Raw genomic sequence first — 18,326 nt, 5'->3', positions numbered from 1 at the left:
TGTACTTCTGCTCTTTCCCAGCTTGATTATACGCATCCGGAAACAATGCCAATATGCCTCCCATCTCGGATAACAACGCCGTGTTTAGTTCCAAAATAATTATTCAAACTTTCAACTTTTTCATCACGTCAAAATTTTTCTACACGCATAAACTTTTAACTTTTCCATCACATCGTTCTAATTTTAACCAAACTTCTAATTTTGATGTGAACTAAACTCAACCCAAATCTTTTGTTTTAGCAGTAGTACTAACACGGATTAGAGCTCACAATAAAATTATTAAACTGCCTCTGGTGGTGGACCCACCTGGCAGCTGGAGTAGCACCGAACAGGTCCTCCTCCCCGACGGGTGGGTCCCACATGCCAGCTGGTCCGGAAAAACACATTTATGATGATGTGAAGAGTTTATAAAATGGAAAACACGCGCGCACGAGTCGGAAGAGGAGAGGCGCGTTTTTGGAGATGGGTGCGATCGCGTACCGGAGGCTGACGGCGTGCGAGAGCCGGCGGCGAGGAGGAGGGGACGGCACGGCGGTGGCGGTGGCGGTGGCGGTGGCGGCGGCCGCCGCCGCGGCGAGGGCGTGGTGGGCGGCGGTGAGGCGGGCGGCGGCCGCGGGGCTGTACTGCGCGGCGGGGCGGCGGCGGCGCGCAGCGAGGAGGAGGCTCGCCGCGCCGGCGAGGTACGAGTACGACTCGGACAGCTACGCGCGCAACTTCGACGACGGGGTGTGGAAGGCGGAGGAGGGCGTGGTCTGGAGCGCCGGGGCGGCGGCGGCGGCGGTGGCGTCGTCGTCGTTGGCGGCGTGCAGGCACGCCGCGATCGTGCCATGCCCAGTGAACTCTGAATTGTTGATCCCTCTGTAACTGTAGCTTATGCTTAGCAATTGGATAATTTGAACTCTGAATTGTTGATCCCTTTGTAAATGTAGCTTATGCTTAGCAATTGGATAATTTGTTTAGGATTGATTTCCTGGAGGATGTTAGGCCAGTTTTGACTGCACCGTGTAATGCATTTTCAGTTTTTCACCCAAGAAAAAAAATTCAGTTGGATGGCCAAGGTTTGAAAAATGGATGGTTTATAGGGAAAAAAATAATAATGAGATTTAGATTTGACTATTTGAGAGTACAATTTTGGGCCTAAAGGCCATATCAGGAATTAATGACTGGACCTGTCATTAGGCTTTCTTAGACCATCATGGAGGGATGTACTCACGAACTAAGAAGGTGGTGATGTGCACGGTAGAGTCCAAAACAACAAACTAAACAATTAACTTATGCACATGTGGATTATTACGAAAATAATCTTCTGAGAAAACAAGAATTTGCTTCGCAAACGGTGGATTATGAACATATATGTTTCTAAAATATAAAAGATTCTATATCTTTTTCATAGAAAAAAAAGTCTAAGAAATGTCATTGACAATCATTCAATTTCAAGAAATGATATCGACGAGTGTGAGTGTCATGAAATGTCATCGTACAAACAACTTGTTCTATAAATACCATCATCATTAGGATTCCGTTGGTAGCCCTCCGTTAAGTGCTATAGGATGAATGATGTATTTAACAACGCGGATGGTCGACGATGACATTTCTGAGAAAAGTCGCTTATACAATGATATTTTACAGAACTCATACTTATCGATTACATTTTCTTGAAATTGGGTGCTTATCACTAACATTTCTTGGATTTTCTCTTTTTATAAATCAAACTATTATAAGTGCTACCAGGTTTTGTTGAGAAAAATATTATCATATGCTATATAAAAAAGTAAATTATGAAATATATTTCACAATAATTATTTTCATTTAATAACATAAATATTATTGTTATTTTCTAAATTTAATCAAACTTAAAATAGTTTAACTTAAACAAACATAAAAACCCTTATATGAAACGGACGAATTATATTATAATAAACCTGCACTAGAGTGAGTAGTTTGGGCAGTCAATTTTATCAAATCCCAATACAACATGTTCTCATTTTACCTATTTTCAATTTTAATAACTTCATACTTTCCTAAACTCCAATGCAATAGTTATTTTAAAAATAAATTTATTTTGAAATAAATGTAACGAACAATAATTACTTTAAAATAAGTTTATTTTAAATAAATGTAAAGAGCAATAATTGCTTTAAAAATAAATTTATTTTAAATAAACATAGGAGCTAAAAATAAACTTATTACAGGTAGGAAAGGGAGTAAGGAAGGAGAGTAAAAACGGTCCATCCAGCTAGAGAGCCATCCAACCCAATTCCGTCCCCCTTCCATTTCCGCTTCCTCCCCACAATTCAATCCCGCCGCCGACGCCCCCTCCTCCGAAATGGCGTGACGACCTCCGCCCCATCCCCCAAATCCCTCACCTCCGCACTTCAAAATTCCCCACCTCCACTGCCGCTATCCTCCCGCAACCTCACCAAATCCGGCGAATTCCCCCATCGACCAAACCCTAACCCTAGGTGGCCGGCCATGAAGGCGTCGATCAAGTTCCGGGACGACGACCGGCCGCTGGTGCGCGCCAAGGTGCCCGTCGGCGTCCTCGGGCTGCCGTTCCTCACCGGCGTCTCGGCCGGCGGCGGCGGCGACTCGCGGGATCTCCGCTTCGACCTCTCCACCGCCTTCGCCTCCGGCCCGGCGCTCCGCCTCTCGTACCGCCCCAACGACCCGCTCCAGCCCTTCGCGCTCTCCGTCCGTACCGGCCTCGGCCCGCTCGGGTCCCCCGCCCGCGCGCCGTTCGCCATATCCGCCGAGTTCAACCTCCTCTCCTCCAGCCCGCCGGCCTTCTCCCTCCTCTTCAAGCCCCGCATCGGCGACTTCTCGCTCGCCAACTCCGTCATCTCCCCGCCCGCGTCCGCGTCCCCGGCCCCGCCGCTGCCGCCGCCGCCGCCGTCGCACAAGCTGACCGACCTCGCCAACGGCGGCGACGACCACAGGGCGTTCTCGTTCAGCGGGAACGGGTTCGCCGCGAACGTGGCCGCCGCGGGGAAGAGCGGCGGCGGGGTCGGCGCGCTGCTGTCCGGGATGCGCCTCACGACCAGGAGCGTGCTGCCGCTGTGGAGCAAGGCGAGCCTGCGGTTCCAGTGGGGGCTGCGCGTGCCGCCCGAGCTGAAGGCCGCCCTCGCCGACGACGGGTACGGCCGCAAGGCGGGTAACCTGGCCATCAACAAGTTGCCGCTGCTGGTCATGAACAAGATCACAATTGAGCACACGCTGCGGAATCCTCCACATTCCGATGCCGACAAGGGGAAGAAGAAGGATGCGCCGGAATTTCAGACTGAAGGGTTCTCGCTCGTCAAGAGGCAGCTCGAGGTGCTCAATGCAGAGAGCATCATGCTGCGGCGTACCGTGGAGGACCTGCGTGCCGAGATCGGTGGAAATAGAGCCGCCTCAATGCCCGGTAAAGGCGACGCCCGAAGGATGCCGTCGTCCCTGGCACCACCACCACCACAACCATTCCTGGCGAAGCCAGATCGCCACGGGAACGGCAAGGAGATGGTGGACAGTGGACCGAAGCCGGTGTCGAATGAGGCGAGCGAGGAGTTGAAGAAGGCACTGGAGGCTCGCCGGAAGTGAAGAAGTATCAGAATTTGCTGAAATTGCAACCCCCTGCAATACTGCAACTTGACATGGCTGCTTGGTTAAAATTTTGCGCTCAATAATACATTTGGTAGGTGCAGTTTGCTTCCCCAGGGAAGCAAATGGAATTCTCATAAGGTGATGTAATAATCTCGCCTTATTTTCCAGGCCGTTGCTTGTGCTAGACTGCTACTAGTAGTATTATTTATCTCCAATTCGCCATGTATAAACTCGCTCTTTTGTTAGTTGAAGTTTCAGCTCCATTGAGATGTATGAAACGCTTTAGTTTTCCAGATCATCCTTATTACAATTTCAATCCATATGATCATTATCTCTGTGCTTGTACCTTTGATCAAAGTTCCTAAACAAAAAATTGATGATAAACAGAGTGCCAGCTTTTGCATTCGGCATGAATGAATTTGAGAATTTAGGGAATACTAGTTTGAAACTATGAATTCTGACGAGTGGCATGCCCTGTTCGTTCAAATCTTTTTCTTGTAACCGCACAGTGAAGACACGGGTTCAGCACGGAAGCAAGGACAGGTTCATTGGCGAATCATCAAGGAGGCCCAGTCAAACAGTTCACCCGTACCAATCCAACGCAGCCGATAATCCGGGCCAAAATTATTCAGATCCCACGTGTCAGCTCACGGGCTAATCCGCATCCTGATGAATTCTTGGCATACTTTATAGGATCATGCACCTTCAGGATCAAGCATTTTGTTGCCGTCCGTGTCAAAAAAGAAAGAAAGTGCACGGTCTGACTTTGCTTAGATCGTTTACACGTTTACTGTGAATCAATTTTTTTCTAAAAAAAACTTACTCCCTCTGTAAAAAAAATAATAATAAACCTCGTACTAGAATTGGACATATTACAACGAATTGGATATAGAGATATATCCTAGTATAACGAATTTGTACATAACGAGTTTATTTTGGGATGGAATTATAGTACAACAAATCTGGATATGCTGAGTTTTTTTTTATAGAGAGAGTACTGCGTATCAAATTTGCGGTTTGGAATTAGAGCAAGAATTTTCTCCTATAAGGCCTTGTTCAATTTAGAGGGGATTGAATAGGATTGTAGGAGATTGAGGGAGAATAATTTCACGCCACAATAGATGTGAAATAAATCTCCTCTAATCCCTTACTTATAGGGATTAATGGAACAAGGCCTAACAAATAAACACGGTTTGTTGCGACATTTGCGTCTCATATATAGTACGGGATAATAGTATGCGCAATCAGGGGCAATATGGGGATCGTACAATAAAAAGAAAGGCAGAAGGTGGGCCCCAGTTTGAAAACAGCACGCTCGCCTTCTCCAAAACACCCCCCTGAGAAACGCGAAATTGTCTTTTGGGTGCGCGAGGCCGCCGCGCGCTCGAATCACAGAGGCAGAGGCTATCTATCCATCCCATCCATCTCTCCGAGATAAAAATCGAACAAAGAAGCGTGCGCGAGCGAGAGAGAAGAAAAAGGGGGGAAGCAGCCGCCGACGACGAGAGCACATGGCGGACGGATCGGACGGCCCCGACGTGTCTCCGGCGGCGGCGGCGGCGGCGGGAGGAGGAGGTGGAGGTGAGATCTGGGGGACGTTGGAGGAGCTGCTCTTGGCCTGCGCCGTGAGCAGGCACGGCACGGGGAGCTGGGACTCCGTCGCCATGGAGGTGCAGACGCGGAGCCCCCTCGCCGCGCGCCCGGGCCTCACGCCCACCAGCTGCCGCCTCCGGTTCCGCCACCTCCACCGCCGCTTCTCCGTCGGCGGGGCGGCGGAGGAGGACGACGACGACGAGGAGGCGGAGGAGGGTGGCCCCGACGCCTCCGCCGCGGACGGGTGGATGGACGAGCTCCGCCGCCTCCGCGTCGCCGAGCTCCGCCGCGAGGTCGAGCGATGCGATCTCTCCATCGGGTAAAAAACACTAAAACACCAGAAGAAAAAAAAAATCTAATCACCAAATTCTCTTTCAAAAAGCCTCTAAACCGCGCGTTTCATGAGCCGTCTGATGCTGATCTCTCGGTCTCCAATTATTGAATTCTTATTAAATAAATAAATAACTATTTTATTATTATTATTTTCATGTCTCAGAACGCTACAGACGAAAGTGAAGCGGCTGAGAGAGGAGAGAGAACAAAGCATCCACGGCGGCGGCGGCGGCGAGGGGAAGCCGGAGACGGCGAACGGCGACGAGCGGCTGTCGAGCGAGGAGCCCGGCCGGTCGTGCAGGGAGTCCAATTCCACAGATCTGAAACCCGCGGCGCGCGCCGGTGACCATAGCGTCAAGGCGGAGGAGGAAGACGAGGACGCGGCGGCGGCGAAGCAGCAGGCCTCCGGCGAGTCGGTGGCCGCGTCGAAGGAGAGCAGCGACCTGCGGAGCTCGGCCAGCCTGCGCCGCCGCCGCCGCTACAAGCCCGGCGCCGACGAGGACGCCGACGGCGAGGAGGCCTCCGCGCTGCGGCCGCCCTCGCAGTCGCCGTCGTCGTCGTCGTCGTCGCAGCCGCTCGCCGCGCTGCTCGACACGTTCGCCGCCAGGTTCGGTCCCCTGCTCGAGCGGCTGCACGAAAGCCAGGTAAAAATGAATTTTACCGCTCATTTACAATTTACCCTTTTTACCCTTTGTTTTTTACCGCCGCCGGTCAAAAGTTAGGGGAGGGGTAAAGAGGGGAATTTCAAACGATATGTCAGAGGGTGGGACCCATCCGTAATTAACGGGGGTCCTCTAGATTATTATGGATTAGATTAGGGCCACGCATGTGGCATGATGACATAGCACTAGCACTAATCCGAATTACGTGACCAGAAAAATTCGTGTGCGTCATCGCTTGCTTATGAATTCGGGTTGGTTTGTTGTGTGGTAGGTAGGTGAGACGCATGTGCACACCTCATATTTTTTGTGTCCTTCGAACGAACGCGAAAGTTTCAAATCGGATTAGCTCATGGTGAATTTGAAAGTTCCTAGTTTTTTGTTCGATTTTTGGTTTGAATCATTCTGCGTGGTTGGTTGGGTGCAGCGTAGCAATCAGTTGGGCGGGTGGGGTGCCTTCCAGCCAGATGCCCCCACAGATATTTTCTCCTTTTTTTTTCCTTTTTCTTTTTCTTTTTTTTCATTTTTTTTAAAATCCACTTGCAGGAGAGCGACGCGTACCGTGGCGCGATCAGGCGCCACGTGGACATCGAGATGGTGCGGCGGAGGCTGGACGCGTCGCCGGCCGGTGGCGGCGGCGGCGGCGCCGCCGCCGCCGAGTTCTACCGCGACCTCCTGCTGCTCTGCGCCAACGCGCTCGTCTTCTTCCCGCGCGCCGGGCCGGAGCGCGGCGCCGCCGCGGAGGCCCGCGCGCTTGTGTCCGCGTCGCTCCGCCTCCGCGAGCCGAAGCAGGAGCCTGGCACCGCCGCCGCCGCCGCGGTGGCGGCGGCGGCCGGGTCCCCTCCGGCTGAGGATACGCGGAGAGCTGAGGGCGTCGTCTCCGTCGGCGGCGGCGGCGGCGGCGCTGGCATCGTCGGGTCGCTGATCGAGAAGGGAGGGAAGCCGCTCATCGTTTGCCGGAAGCGGAGCTCCATCGCGAAGGCCGCGGCGGCGGCGAAGAAGGAGGAGAGCGCGGAGAAGGGTGAGGCCGCCGAGGAAGGGGAGGGGAGCGACGACGGCGAGAAGAAGGTCTCCGTGTCGGCGTCAGCGAGCAAGGACAAGGCGTGGGGGTTGAGGACGAAGAAAGGCCGCGGCCCCGGCAAGAACTCGGCCAGCGTCGGTGGCCGGAAAATGGCCAAGCTCTCGGAAGCGACGGAGGCAGCGACCGACGGAAGCAAGAAGCCCGACAAGAAGATCGCCGCCGACGCAGCCACGCCCGCCAAGAAGCGGAACGCCGTGGACTTCCTCAAACGGCTAAACCAGGGCTCGTCGCCGTCGAAGAAGAAGAAGAAAGGCTCACCAATGGGGACACGGAAGCGTGCTGCGGCGGCGACGTCGCCGGAGCAGCCGCAGAAGACGCGTAAGGGGCCCGGCAGGAAGGATGCCGGCCGCGGCGGCTCCAAGAAGGGCGGCAAGAGCGCCACGCCGAAGAGAAGCGTGGGGCGGCCACCGTCGAAGCGAGGTGCCGCCGCCGCAACGACGCCGCCGCCGTCGAAGAGGGCCAAGGTGAACCGGTCGGAGAAGACGGCGGCGACGGCGACGGCGGCGAAGCGGGGTGGGAGGAGGTAGAAATTTGCCAATTTGGGGGCAGTGTAGTGTAAGCTAGTAGAACAGATGTGACCTGTAGCAAGTAGCAAAGGTGGATAGTTCAAGGTATGAGTAAATTACGTAGTTTTGCGTCTGCAGCATTTGGAGGCTAATGTATTGCATTCCGTAGTCGACTAACTGATCGTCTGTCTTTGTAGCAACACCATTGATCACTTGCAAATTGCTGTTTGAATTTGTCGTTCCCCATCACCATGTGTTTGAAGCAACACCATTGATCACTTACAAATTGATGGTTTGAATTGATCGTTACCCATCACCAGGGTCTCACTCTCACATCGTTTGGTTTATTCCCTTCTCAATCTCAAAATTTTGGGTTTTTTTTTTGAAAGAAAAACAAATCGGCTTCAACAGTTCCGTATGCCCAAAATTGAAATCCACAACCACATTCATATTTCTCGCTCTCTACGAGTTTAGTCATGGTTGCTCCCTCCCACTCCATCAATCTCAAGGTGCTAAATTTTAGAAATTTTTTTAAAGATCGGCTCCAACAGTTACCCTATGAAGAAATTTAAAATTGAAATCCATAACCCCATGCTTCTCAGCTCTCCACAAGTTAGGCGTGCCCGCTCTCCGAAGGTGTTACTGTTCGCGGGAGGGGATCGGGGACAACTGCGCCCACGCAGGGATGGGAGTAGGCTAACGGTTTTGTTGGTGTGAAAGTCGACCTACTTTTTTTATTTATTACTGGAAGATAATTTTTAGTTATCTTATAAAGGAGAATATATTCACACCTTGAGAATGCAATTCGTTATCCTTCTTTAAATGAGAGAAGGAAAAACACAAAATGGTGCATTGAATGAATGCAGTTAAAAAAAATGCAACGTTGAAATCAAGATGAGAGGAAAAGAGAAGGAAAAAAAAATAAATGGTGCATTCAAAGAACACAATTCAGAAAAAAAAATGCAACGCTGAAAAGGAAAAGAAAGTTCTATGCACAATGCAGAAAAGAAAATGCAATGCTGAAAAGGAAAAGAAAGAAAAAAAATGCAATGCTGAAAAGGAAAAGAAAGTTAAATGCGGTGAGCGTGGATCGAACACGCGACCTTCAGATCTTCAGTCTGACGCTCTCCCAACTGAGCTATCCCCGCATTCATGTGCCCTAAGCATTAAATATGGTCTCTATAGTTGTTTACCTATCACAACCTGATCACTGGAAAGCAAGATACAGTCTTCGTTTTCACGTTGCATTCAGGTGGAGTTTACAAATCCTGCACTAGAGAGACAAGAAGATTGGAGATGGTGGCAAAGGGTTTAACAGTTTTGGAATGTTAATAGTCAGATTAGAGTTCCTTCAAGTCTGTTAGGGGGCAAATACAGCCACCGTTATCACCGAAGGAAAAGCGCTCTGCGCCTTGTGACCTGAACTTTTCGCAGCCTAAAGAAGAGGCCCTATCAGGGACATGTTCAGTACATCCACTTTTGGCATGCCAAATTGCCAATGCCCCATCGATGATTTTCCTTTGACCGGTGATCTACACAGGCGCTTCACAAACACAATCTTCAAAATCCAACACTTTGCCAGTTGTTACCAACAAGCAACGCCGTTCCTGCCCATGTGATCACCAGCAGAAACCATTTGGGCCCCGACAGCCATATCTTCTGTCATATACAATGACTAGTTAGAATAATAGTTGATAGCTGTAACAAATTTGAGGCATCAGACAAGGACGACACAAGTGGGTGGCCAGTACTACGAAAGACTGACAAATTTTCGATCAAAACATACTGAGTCACATCCAAAATTTCTCAATGTTTGGGCAGAATTTGAAGTTCCAGGTTTCACTCTTTCTAATTATTTGGTTGTGCATTATAAAACCAAATATACTAATGTGGCTAATACTCATCACCCTTCAAAGATACTGTTAACAGTGCAAGTAGAGTCTGCCAGTAACTTACCACTTTCACTATCTGATGCATCGTCAAGTCTGGCTATAGCATCGAGTAATGACTGCTCCTGGTCCTACAAGGACAACCATTTGACCTCACAACTCTCAGACGAAGGATATCTATAAGGAGCTTTTCTCCATCATACATAATTCTGTAGAAAACTGCATAACAACAGACAAGCCAACTCACTTGCGAAAGTTTCTTGGCCTTTTCGATCTCACCCACATTTGGATTGGGTGAGATCCACCTCATTTTGTGTATAACACTTAATCTTCATCTTCATCTCACCTACATAAGTTTTAAACACCACCAAAATCTGTATCTTATTGAGAAAAGAATTTTGTTCTTGCACTGCTTATTATCTGATGAATCCAATTGATCTCTGGATGGCAGTAACTGATCGCTAACTGAATTCTGGTTTGTGTACCTTGAGGCACATGTTGAGGCAATCTCTGCAGAATCCTGCACGGATTTGAGCGGTTTTATTGCTGCTAACACATGCATGTTGAATGCAGAACACAAGAACGTCCTTTACATGAAGTGAATAAACGAGAATCTGATGCAGAAGCTAGCACACGAATTTCATGGCGATTTCTATAGATATATGCAGGTGGTCAAGTTCAGTGCAGATCATCACAGTAGCTTGCATTGCTGCCAAAAAAAACCCTAAAAACCCAAGAAAATGGCCAATGCAACAGTAGTAGCCTCGTCGTGGATTCCACTGCTCTGCCTCGTCGTCGTCGTCCTGTCCGCCTGCACCGCCGTCTCGTCGGCGGTGGAGTGCAACGGCGACGACCGCGCCGCGCTGCTGAGGGTGAAGGCGCAGCTGGGCGACCCCGTCAGGCTGTCGTCGTGGCGGCCGTCGACCAACTGCTGCGCGTGGGAGCCCGCCGTGTTCTGCTCCGGCGAGCCCGGCCGCGTCACCGGGCTGGCGCTCTTCTCCCTCGCCGGCGTCGCCGCGCCCGTGCCGCCGGCGCTCGGCGAGCTGACGGGGCTCGCCGTCCTCCAGATCGCGTCCGTCCGGGGCATGTCGGGGCCCATCCCGCCCTCCTTCGCCAACCTCTCGCTGCTCGAGGACCTCGACATCACCGGCACCTCCATCTCCGGCCCGGTGCCGGCGTCCTACCTCGCCGGCGCCACCAACCTCCGTACCCTCGTCATCGCCGACAGCAGGCTCGCCGGGCCGATCCCGCCGTCCCTCGCCGGCGACCACCCCAACCTCCGGTACCTCGACCTCAGCGGCAACTTCCTCACCGGCGCCATCCCGCCGGGGCTGGTGCACGGCAGCTTCAGGTTCTTGATCCTCTCCCACAACCAGCTCACCGGCGAGATACCGCGCTGCTACGGCGACGTGGACACCGTCGACCTCTCGCACAACCGCCTCACCGGCGACCCGTCGCCGCACCTGTTCGGGATCGCGGCGCCGGCGGCCAAGATCGACCTGTCGTGGAACGAGCTGGCGTTCGACATGACCGGGGTGAGGTTCCCGCACCACCTCAGGTACCTCGACCTCAGCCACAACCGGATCACCGGGAAGGTGGCCAAGTCGCTGATGGACGTCAGGCTGGAGCACCTCAACGTCAGCGACAACGAGCTCTGCGGCGAGATTCCGGCGGGGAGGTTCATGGCGGCGCACGGTGCGGATTGCTACGCTCGCAACAGGTGCCTGTGTGGTGCCCCGCTGCCTCCCTGCTGCGACGGCGGCCTGTAGAGTTTAGAGAGTAGAGAGTCAGAGAGATGGTAGAGCTCGATCTACACAGTGTGACAGGCATTGTACGTCCATTGCTGACTGGCTGTTGTTATATCTGAACTTGTCGACTGCTTTTGTTTCTGTGCTTTTGGAAGAATAATTAACTATTTGCCACTTGGTGCTAAATTATTTACCACTGGATCCACATGTCATAGACACATGAGGGCTCACATATCATAGACAGTGAGTGACAAATAATTAATTGCTACATCTTAAAAGCGGCAAGAAGTTAAATGTCCCTTTTTGGAATGATCAATTAGGATAGGAAAGCCCAAACGTGGCTGTTGAAACCGTTCGTCGTCCGCGAATACTTACATAGTAGACTCACCCCAACGCGGAGGCTCTTTCGGTGGGGCATTTAACTTTTTACCACTTTTAAGATGTGGCAAACTGGCAATTAAGAATTTGCCATTCATAGTTTATGAAATGTGGGTTCCTATATGCCTATAACATGTGAATCCAGTGACAAATTATTAATTGCCACTTGTAGGAGTGATAAATAGTTAAATATCTCCCTTTTGGTCTCTCTCAAAAACTATGCGACTATCTTATAAAGCTACCATAAATTCTTTTAAAAGAAACTTTCAAATGTAATCATAAAAAGAATAAATTTCATAAAATTACATGTATTTTGCACAAATCTATCACAAAACAAACTTATCTCACGAAACTATAGATTGAGTATCTCCCTTATCACATAATTATAGGTTTTAGCCTCTTGCTTGTAAAAGATACACTTTGGAAAAACAAATGGCATGGACATATTCCACAAGATCAATTTCAAATCTTATTCTATTTTGCAAAAGAAGACGACATGTCTGCACTCTTTAACTCACACGACATATCTGAGCTCTTTCACCTCCCTCTCTCAACTCATGCTGCACATTAGTGGTCTGAGTTACATTGCATCATACCGAACACCTCTCTAACCAGCAATCACGATCAATGGGTATACAATTGGAGCAATACGAAAAAAATATCAAAGAAGGTCCGTTCCCTCCTCTTCGCTCATCTACAGCCAGAAATACCAATGACACACATCTGAAAGAGTAAATGTACTGCAAAACTTGAAGTATTTCTCTGGCTACTCTTCATGGATCGCCTAAACACAAGAGATCTGCTTCAAAGAAAAAAAATTCAAACTAGAGTGATAATTGTGATAGTTTATAAAATTTTGCCAAAAAAAACTGTGTTTAAAAGATAGGAGTATACCATAAAAATGAAAAGGAACGTGGTTCCCCTACATGTAGGCCCATGGGGACATTGTAGGCCGGAAGCCCAATGCCCTTTCAGCTTTGTCGGACCCTCCTCATGGGCTTCATGAATCATCCCCCAGTAAATTCCTGTGATCCTGTCCTTCCTTTCACTTCACCCCCCCCCCCCCCCCCCTGCATCCGCATGTGACCGTGACGACGACGACTGCAAAAGAAACGAGACGAGAGATTAGCTAGCTCCTCCGTGATTTCCCCTCCTCTCCCCACTGTCGTCGTGCCGACCAAACTGACAGATCATTGGAGCCCTCCCCTCCTCCTCCACTGTTCGAACACGGGCGCGCGCGGCCACGCGCTGCCGCAGCAGCAGCAGCAGCAAACCCACACCACTTCACGTACGCGTACGTACGCGCGCGCGCGCGTATGATGGTTGGTTTGAAACCGGGAAAGCGAATCGGCGATCGCGCGACGAGCGCGTCTGCAGGCGTTGGCACGAGGCTGTCGGCCGGCCCGGCGCCAGCAGACGCGGCAGGCAGGCAGACACACCACCACCACCAACACCACCAACGCTGCCGCTTGCCTGCTTTGCTCGCCACTCGCGCTCGCTCGGTCGCTGTACCTACGTAGACTCGTACGTACGTTCTCGATATCTTCTGCGAGGCTGTTGAGTCAGGATCCAAATTCATTTTCACACGGCAGTATGTATCGTCATACTTTTAGAGGTTTTACCTTTATATATATATATATATATTGTAAGTCGCCGTTCAACGTTGTAATCTCATCTGATATAGTGAAGATTTGCTGGCTGGTATCCATGGCTCTCTCTTTCCTATCTTAGAATGGTTTTTCATGTTAAATCTCGTATCTTATGTGATTAATCTGTTGTTATTCATCGTTTATCTGCCGATCGTTCCTAACGGAGGCGAGAAAGGGAAAGCACGTCACAGCAGCCAGCGCCGCCCACACCCACACCCACACGAGCTGAAGCTGAAGCTGCTGCTGCTGCCCCTGTACCTCTCGCTGCAGCATGTTTCAATTGGCATGTCACGATGGCAGGCAGGCAGGCAGCGGCGTAAATGAATGAGTGCATCTGCTGCTGCCGCGGCATGGGCTCGGCAGCGCAGCGAGTGAGTGAGGAGGAAGCCACCGCCCACCGGCGGCGTCTTTCCGTGCGCCGGACGCGACCGTCGCACCACCACCAGCACCAGCAGCAGCATCGCATGATGCGTCGTTGGTGCGGTGCGCGCCTTCGCTGCTGCTGCTGCCTGCCGGCCGCTTCCCTTTTTCTCTCCAAAAGAGAACGTTTTTTTTTTTCTTTGACTCGCATGCGAGAGGGAATCGCGTTTGGTCGGGTGTTGGAGAGAAGTGGTTCGTTCCGTTGATATTTTCATCTTCCGTGACAGGCAGGACCATCAACTAACCACACCGTATCACTGCACTGCACATCTGTACATCATTCACAGAGAAAATCACCAAGAAATAGCCAAAAAAGTGGCCCATAATTAGCATAAGTTCCACTACATGCAATTTGCAAACAGCCAGTGTACCTGCACCAGTGCATTATTACACAGTACACTGGTGTTTCTGTGTGGCTGCACAAGGTGGCCCACAGGTCTGTGATACATGCAATAAACCCGGTTTTGTAGCAGCACCAGGTATTGCTCGAAACCATCACCGATTCGATTCGTCCATCGGGCAGAGATGGTAACTGGCTTCTTACGGCACATGCATTTGGTGGGTGTGTACCACCTAGGGGTGAAAACGGTAACGGTAATTACCGGCCGACCGACGTTGGTTTTCGACTTTCTACCGGCCGAGCTATATAGAAATGGTAATCGACCGAAACAAAAATGAAAATGGTAAAAAATATGGAAATGAAAATGAAAATGGTTTTGCTGTTATACCGATCGTTTCCGTATTTACCGTATTCTCGCGGAAATTATCGTTTCTTATAATATGGTAATTACCGTATTCTAAATATGTCGATATTATAGGACATGTCTATACTTGACCCATAGCTTATAGATTGAATGACTCTTCAATAAAATCTCTAACTTTTGTACATGGCTAAAATGAAGTTAATTTATAATTTATATAGTATAAGCTTGAATTTATGTATATATATAACATACTTATGTAAAGTTAAATATATGTTTTTATAGTTTAATGTTTCCGTATTTGTTACCGGTTTCCGATCTGTACCGACATGTTTCCGTCCGTATTGTTCCGTTTCCGGTTTTCCGATATTTCCGATATCGTTTTCGTTTCTGACTTTACCGTTTCCGATTTCGTTTCCGAGAAAAAATATGGTTACGGAAATGGTTGAGGCTGTTTTCCGATCGTTTCTGACCGTTTTCATCCCTAGTACCACCAAATTAAGATGCCAGGGTTAGCTACTGTTTCTTCACCGTTTCATCGATCTCGCCCTTTCACCAAACAAGAAACCAGCAGGTGTATCAGCAGTGTACATATGTACTGAGCCAGGGGGTGCATTTCATAATTTCTGTGTCTGTATAAGTTAGAACTCGCCATTGTACACACACTTGTACTCTTATTACATCTCGCAGTAAATCATCAATAGTTTAATAGGGCCAGACACTGGAGCTCTACGAATTTCATCCTGGTTGTAACAGGAAAAAACCTGAAACAGAGATTCCACTCCCAAAAAAAAAAGAAAGAAAGAAAGTAAGCGAGCATCAGAAATGCTTTCACTGTGCTATTGCTGTACCTGAGGGCCGTACATTCCTGCTGCACGTTGTTACCACCGGCAGCCAAACCAAGCAAGCAAGCAAACTCCCATCTCCATCTTTTCTACTTCTCCTATCTCTTTACAGTCTCTCTCTCTCTCTCTCTCTATCTGCAGAAATGGTGTAGCCAGTTCTTCTTCCTGCTGTCTCTTGGTTCCTCTCTTTTCTGTGTGCACAAACTCGTGTAGTCTTGTGCACGATCTCAAGCTCTCGACTCGATCTCGCCGCCTTCTTCTTGATATCTGAATCCCCTCTGTTCTTTCTCTCTCTCTTGTTCATGTCCTGGTTGGTGGTTCTTGCCTGATAGCAATCGTAGAATAGCTCAGCTAGCTAGTCTCTGAAGATCTCTTTGCTGCAAACTGAAACCCTCTTATTAATCCCGGAGGAAAAGGCTTGTCGAGGGAAGTTTTCGGATTGCCAGACATCATAACAGGTCAGTACATATTTTTGTTCTTGTTCTTGATCGTTCTTCTGATTTCCAATCTCTACTTACCTAGTTAGTACTCGGGATGCTCATGCTCTTGAGGTAGTTATGACTTTGGATTGAAGTTCTAGACAGTGGATAGAAGATTACAGGACATGAATGAGTCTGTTCACATGGTTCTTGCCTTTGTGTTAGGTTGTTCCAAACTTCCAATAGTATTTCTGTGGTTGGTTCTCCTTTTGTATCCATCAAACAAACTTCTTTTCCCACTGTAATAATAACTGGCTCAAATCTTTCACCCCACAAGCCTCAAACATGTGATGCTTATAGGCTTGCAGCTTTTAGCTGTAAGAATCAGTTCTTCGTATTCTTTCACACGAGCATAGATGCAAATCTAGTCAGCTATTTGAGTTTGTGAGTTGTGACTAGTTGAAACTAGCAGCACACATATTACAGATAAGTAGAGAGAGAAAAAATATATCCTAACTTCGATTTGTTTATCATATTATTTTGCAGTTACCAACTTAAACATCACCACCACCTCATCCCCTGTTTGTTTGGTTCGCCTGGATGGGAAGGCCGAGGGGTGGGAAAGGCAGGAAATCCACCGAAGCTGCGAAAGCCGACGATGGCAGCAGCAGCGGCGGCGGCGGCGAGGAGGTGATCCCGGCGTACAAGAGGAGGGGAAGGCCACAACAACAGAAGCATCACCACCTCAAGGACGACCACGCCGCCGGCGACGACGAGGACGAAGACGACGACAGCGTCGCCAAGACCGAGGAGGAGGAGGAGGAGGAAGAACACGACGACATCGCCAAGATCGACGACGACGCCGCGAAGACGACGGCGGCGGCGGCGGCGGCGCCACAAGCCAGCAAGGCGGGGTCGTCCAAGGCCGCAGCTCAGAACCCGGGGAGGAAGAGGCGGCGGCAGCTGAAGCGCGGCTCCGACAACAGCAACAGCAACAGCGCCTCCGCCATTGAGCGGCGCCGGAGGAAGGACGGCGGCGAGCCGTCGTCGTCGCGGCAGCAGAACGGGTTCCGGCAACACGGGAGCCGGCGGAAGAACTCCACGCCGCGGAGAGCCGCCGAGGCCGGAGTGGGGTGCAAGTGATGGAAGTTTCTGAAATCTTTGATCGGTGATCACCATTTGTTACATGTAGATGAAGTTGTCCATGGTGACATCTCTGCATTAGCGCACACCAACATGCTAGTACTATGTATGTATGGCTTGTGAGAATGTGTGCGAATGATAAGCTGCCTAATGGCAGTAGGTAGTTATATATATTATAGCACCTAGTTTGTTTACTAGCGGTTTAGCCTAAAATTCAGTAGCTTAGTCCTAGTGTTTAAGATTTTTTGACAGTATGAATTAAAGAGACTTTGATGTCAGACAATACTATATTAAATGGTAAGTACTAGTGTACTCCCTCCGTCCTAGTATAATATAGCAACCTATTACCGGATGTGACATTTTATAATACAACGAATCTAGACAAGAAGCATGTTCAAATTCATTGTACTATAAAGTGTCTTATCCGGTATTAGATTACTATAGGGACTACCTATATATTTGTCGACAAATTTTTCCCCAAAAATTTGACAGATGTAATTATAGTACAATCGTAGTGTAATTACACTGTAACTTATATGTAATTACACTGTAACTTACACGTAACTACAGTGTAACATATATGTAAGTTTCACATAATTTTGAATCGTTAGATCTATTACAAGATTTATTTTGGTGAGGAAGAAAACAAATCATAGCACACACATGTGTGAAAGAATTTGTTCCCACGATCTCCATTTTACCGAAATAACATGTTACGGAGAGATTTTTGAAAGTTAAATACAAGTTACACTATAGTTACAGTGTAATTACATGTAAGTTACAGTGTAATTACATTACGATTGTCCTATAATTACATCTGTCAAATTTTTGGGGAAAAATTTGTCGACAAATATATAGCAAAATCGTTACTATATTATAGGACGGAGGAAGTATCAATTAATTTCGGAAATGCTAAACACCGGTATCCCGTTTGGGCACGGTCGGGACGGGACAGATTTTCTAGGAATCACCAGAAATCATCACGAGCTTATCCGAGTCCCGCTCTCAACAGAGACACAACGTTTCTTGTGCTTATCCGAGTCCCCCACTCACAGTTCTCTCACCGTGGGCATGGCGCGTGAGATCTCGCTGGCGCCGACGGCGGCGGTTGCGGCGGTGGAGCCGGCGGCGGCACCTGCTCGCGTGTAACGCTCCGCTTTTCGTGAGTCATTAAAAACTAACTCGGCAAAATCCTAATTGCGAAAATTTCCGTTCTTTGTGTGAGAGTCTAAATTGTGCCAGGGATCTCAATTTAATCCCGTTGTTCCCTCTCATCGGAATCAAAATCCTCCACCTCGAAAATTCCTTTTCCGATTCGAGTCTCTGAAATCAAATTCTGAAATTCAAATCCTTCCTTTGAAATCCTCGCCAACTTCTACGAAT

At 49.2% G+C, this 18,326-nt stretch overlaps 5 protein-coding genes, 1 long non-coding RNA gene and 1 other non-coding gene across 7 annotated transcripts; 5 read left to right on the top strand and 2 right to left on the bottom strand.

Annotated features, from left to right (window-relative positions):
* The first annotated feature begins 246 nt into the window (after positions 1-246).
* On the top strand, positions 247-964 carry LOC107277391 (uncharacterized). Its single transcript, XM_026020357.2, has one exon. The coding sequence runs from the start codon at positions 463-465 to the stop codon at positions 862-864; it is 402 nt and encodes a 133-aa protein (XP_025876142.1). The 5' UTR covers positions 247-462; the 3' UTR covers positions 865-964.
* A 1,286-nt stretch (positions 965-2,250) lies between these two features.
* LOC9271668 (uncharacterized) lies at positions 2,251-3,877 on the top strand. The gene has a single exon (XM_015795731.3). It carries the CDS (start codon positions 2,473-2,475, stop codon positions 3,574-3,576), a length of 1,104 nt encoding a protein of 367 aa, XP_015651217.1. The 5' UTR covers positions 2,251-2,472; the 3' UTR covers positions 3,577-3,877.
* A 1,056-nt stretch (positions 3,878-4,933) lies between these two features.
* On the top strand, positions 4,934-7,997 carry LOC9269664 (uncharacterized). Its single transcript, XM_015756880.3, has 3 exons — positions 4,934-5,491; positions 5,669-6,149; positions 6,711-7,997. The coding sequence occupies exons 1-3, from the start codon at positions 5,091-5,093 to the stop codon at positions 7,770-7,772; spliced, it is 1,944 nt and encodes a 647-aa protein (XP_015612366.1). The 5' UTR covers positions 4,934-5,090; the 3' UTR covers positions 7,773-7,997.
* Positions 7,232-10,003, bottom strand: LOC136351756 (uncharacterized). Its single transcript, XR_010734894.1, has 2 exons — positions 9,708-10,003; positions 7,232-9,410 (listed from the first exon to the last, which is right to left on the bottom strand). It is a non-coding gene; the product is annotated as an uncharacterized lncRNA (long non-coding RNA).
* TRNAF-GAA (transfer RNA phenylalanine (anticodon GAA)) lies at positions 8,827-8,899 on the bottom strand. The gene has a single exon. It is a non-coding gene; the product is annotated as a tRNA-Phe (tRNA).
* A 3-nt stretch (positions 10,004-10,006) lies between the features above and the next one.
* LOC107278071 (polygalacturonase inhibitor 1-like) lies at positions 10,007-11,581 on the top strand. The gene has a single exon (XM_015756881.3). The coding sequence runs from the start codon at positions 10,381-10,383 to the stop codon at positions 11,407-11,409; it is 1,029 nt and encodes a 342-aa protein (XP_015612367.1). The 5' UTR covers positions 10,007-10,380; the 3' UTR covers positions 11,410-11,581.
* Positions 11,582-15,281: 3,700 nt separating this feature from the next.
* On the top strand, positions 15,282-17,262 carry LOC9268976 (chromatin modification-related protein EAF7). Its single transcript, XM_015756882.3, has 2 exons — positions 15,282-15,839; positions 16,347-17,262. Exon 2 carries the CDS (start codon positions 16,401-16,403, stop codon positions 16,941-16,943), a length of 543 nt encoding a protein of 180 aa, XP_015612368.1. The 5' UTR covers positions 15,282-15,839; positions 16,347-16,400; the 3' UTR covers positions 16,944-17,262.
* Positions 17,263-18,326: the final 1,064 nt, after the last annotated feature.

The sequence above is a fragment of the Oryza sativa genome, chromosome 9 (assembly GCF_034140825.1).
Source record: "Oryza sativa Japonica Group chromosome 9, ASM3414082v1".
NCBI lineage: Eukaryota > Viridiplantae > Streptophyta > Magnoliopsida > Poales > Poaceae > Oryza > Oryza sativa.
The sequence above is the reverse complement of the archived record's forward strand: the minus strand, read 5'-3'. Positions and strand labels throughout refer to the sequence as shown.

What these genes read in the sequence shown, in the direction of transcription:
- LOC107278071 (XM_015756881.3), top strand. Translation starts at nt 10,381, where the DNA reads ATGGCCAATGCAACAGTAGTAGCCTCGTCGTGGATTCCACTGCTCTGC.
- LOC9269664 (XM_015756880.3), top strand. Translation starts at nt 5,091, where the DNA reads ATGGCGGACGGATCGGACGGCCCCGACGTGTCTCCGGCGGCGGCGGCG. An exon ending in CGATGCGATCTCTCCATCGG is followed by an intron (nt 5,492 to 5,668) that starts GTAAAAAACACT and finishes TTCATGTCTCAG; the next exon opens with AACGCTACAGACGAAAGTGA. An exon ending in AGCGGCTGCACGAAAGCCAG is followed by an intron (nt 6,150 to 6,710) that starts GTAAAAATGAAT and finishes ATCCACTTGCAG; the next exon opens with GAGAGCGACGCGTACCGTGG.
- LOC107277391 (XM_026020357.2), top strand. Translation starts at nt 463, where the DNA reads ATGGGTGCGATCGCGTACCGGAGGCTGACGGCGTGCGAGAGCCGGCGG.
- LOC9268976 (XM_015756882.3), top strand. Translation starts at nt 16,401, where the DNA reads ATGGGAAGGCCGAGGGGTGGGAAAGGCAGGAAATCCACCGAAGCTGCG.
- LOC9271668 (XM_015795731.3), top strand. Translation starts at nt 2,473, where the DNA reads ATGAAGGCGTCGATCAAGTTCCGGGACGACGACCGGCCGCTGGTGCGC.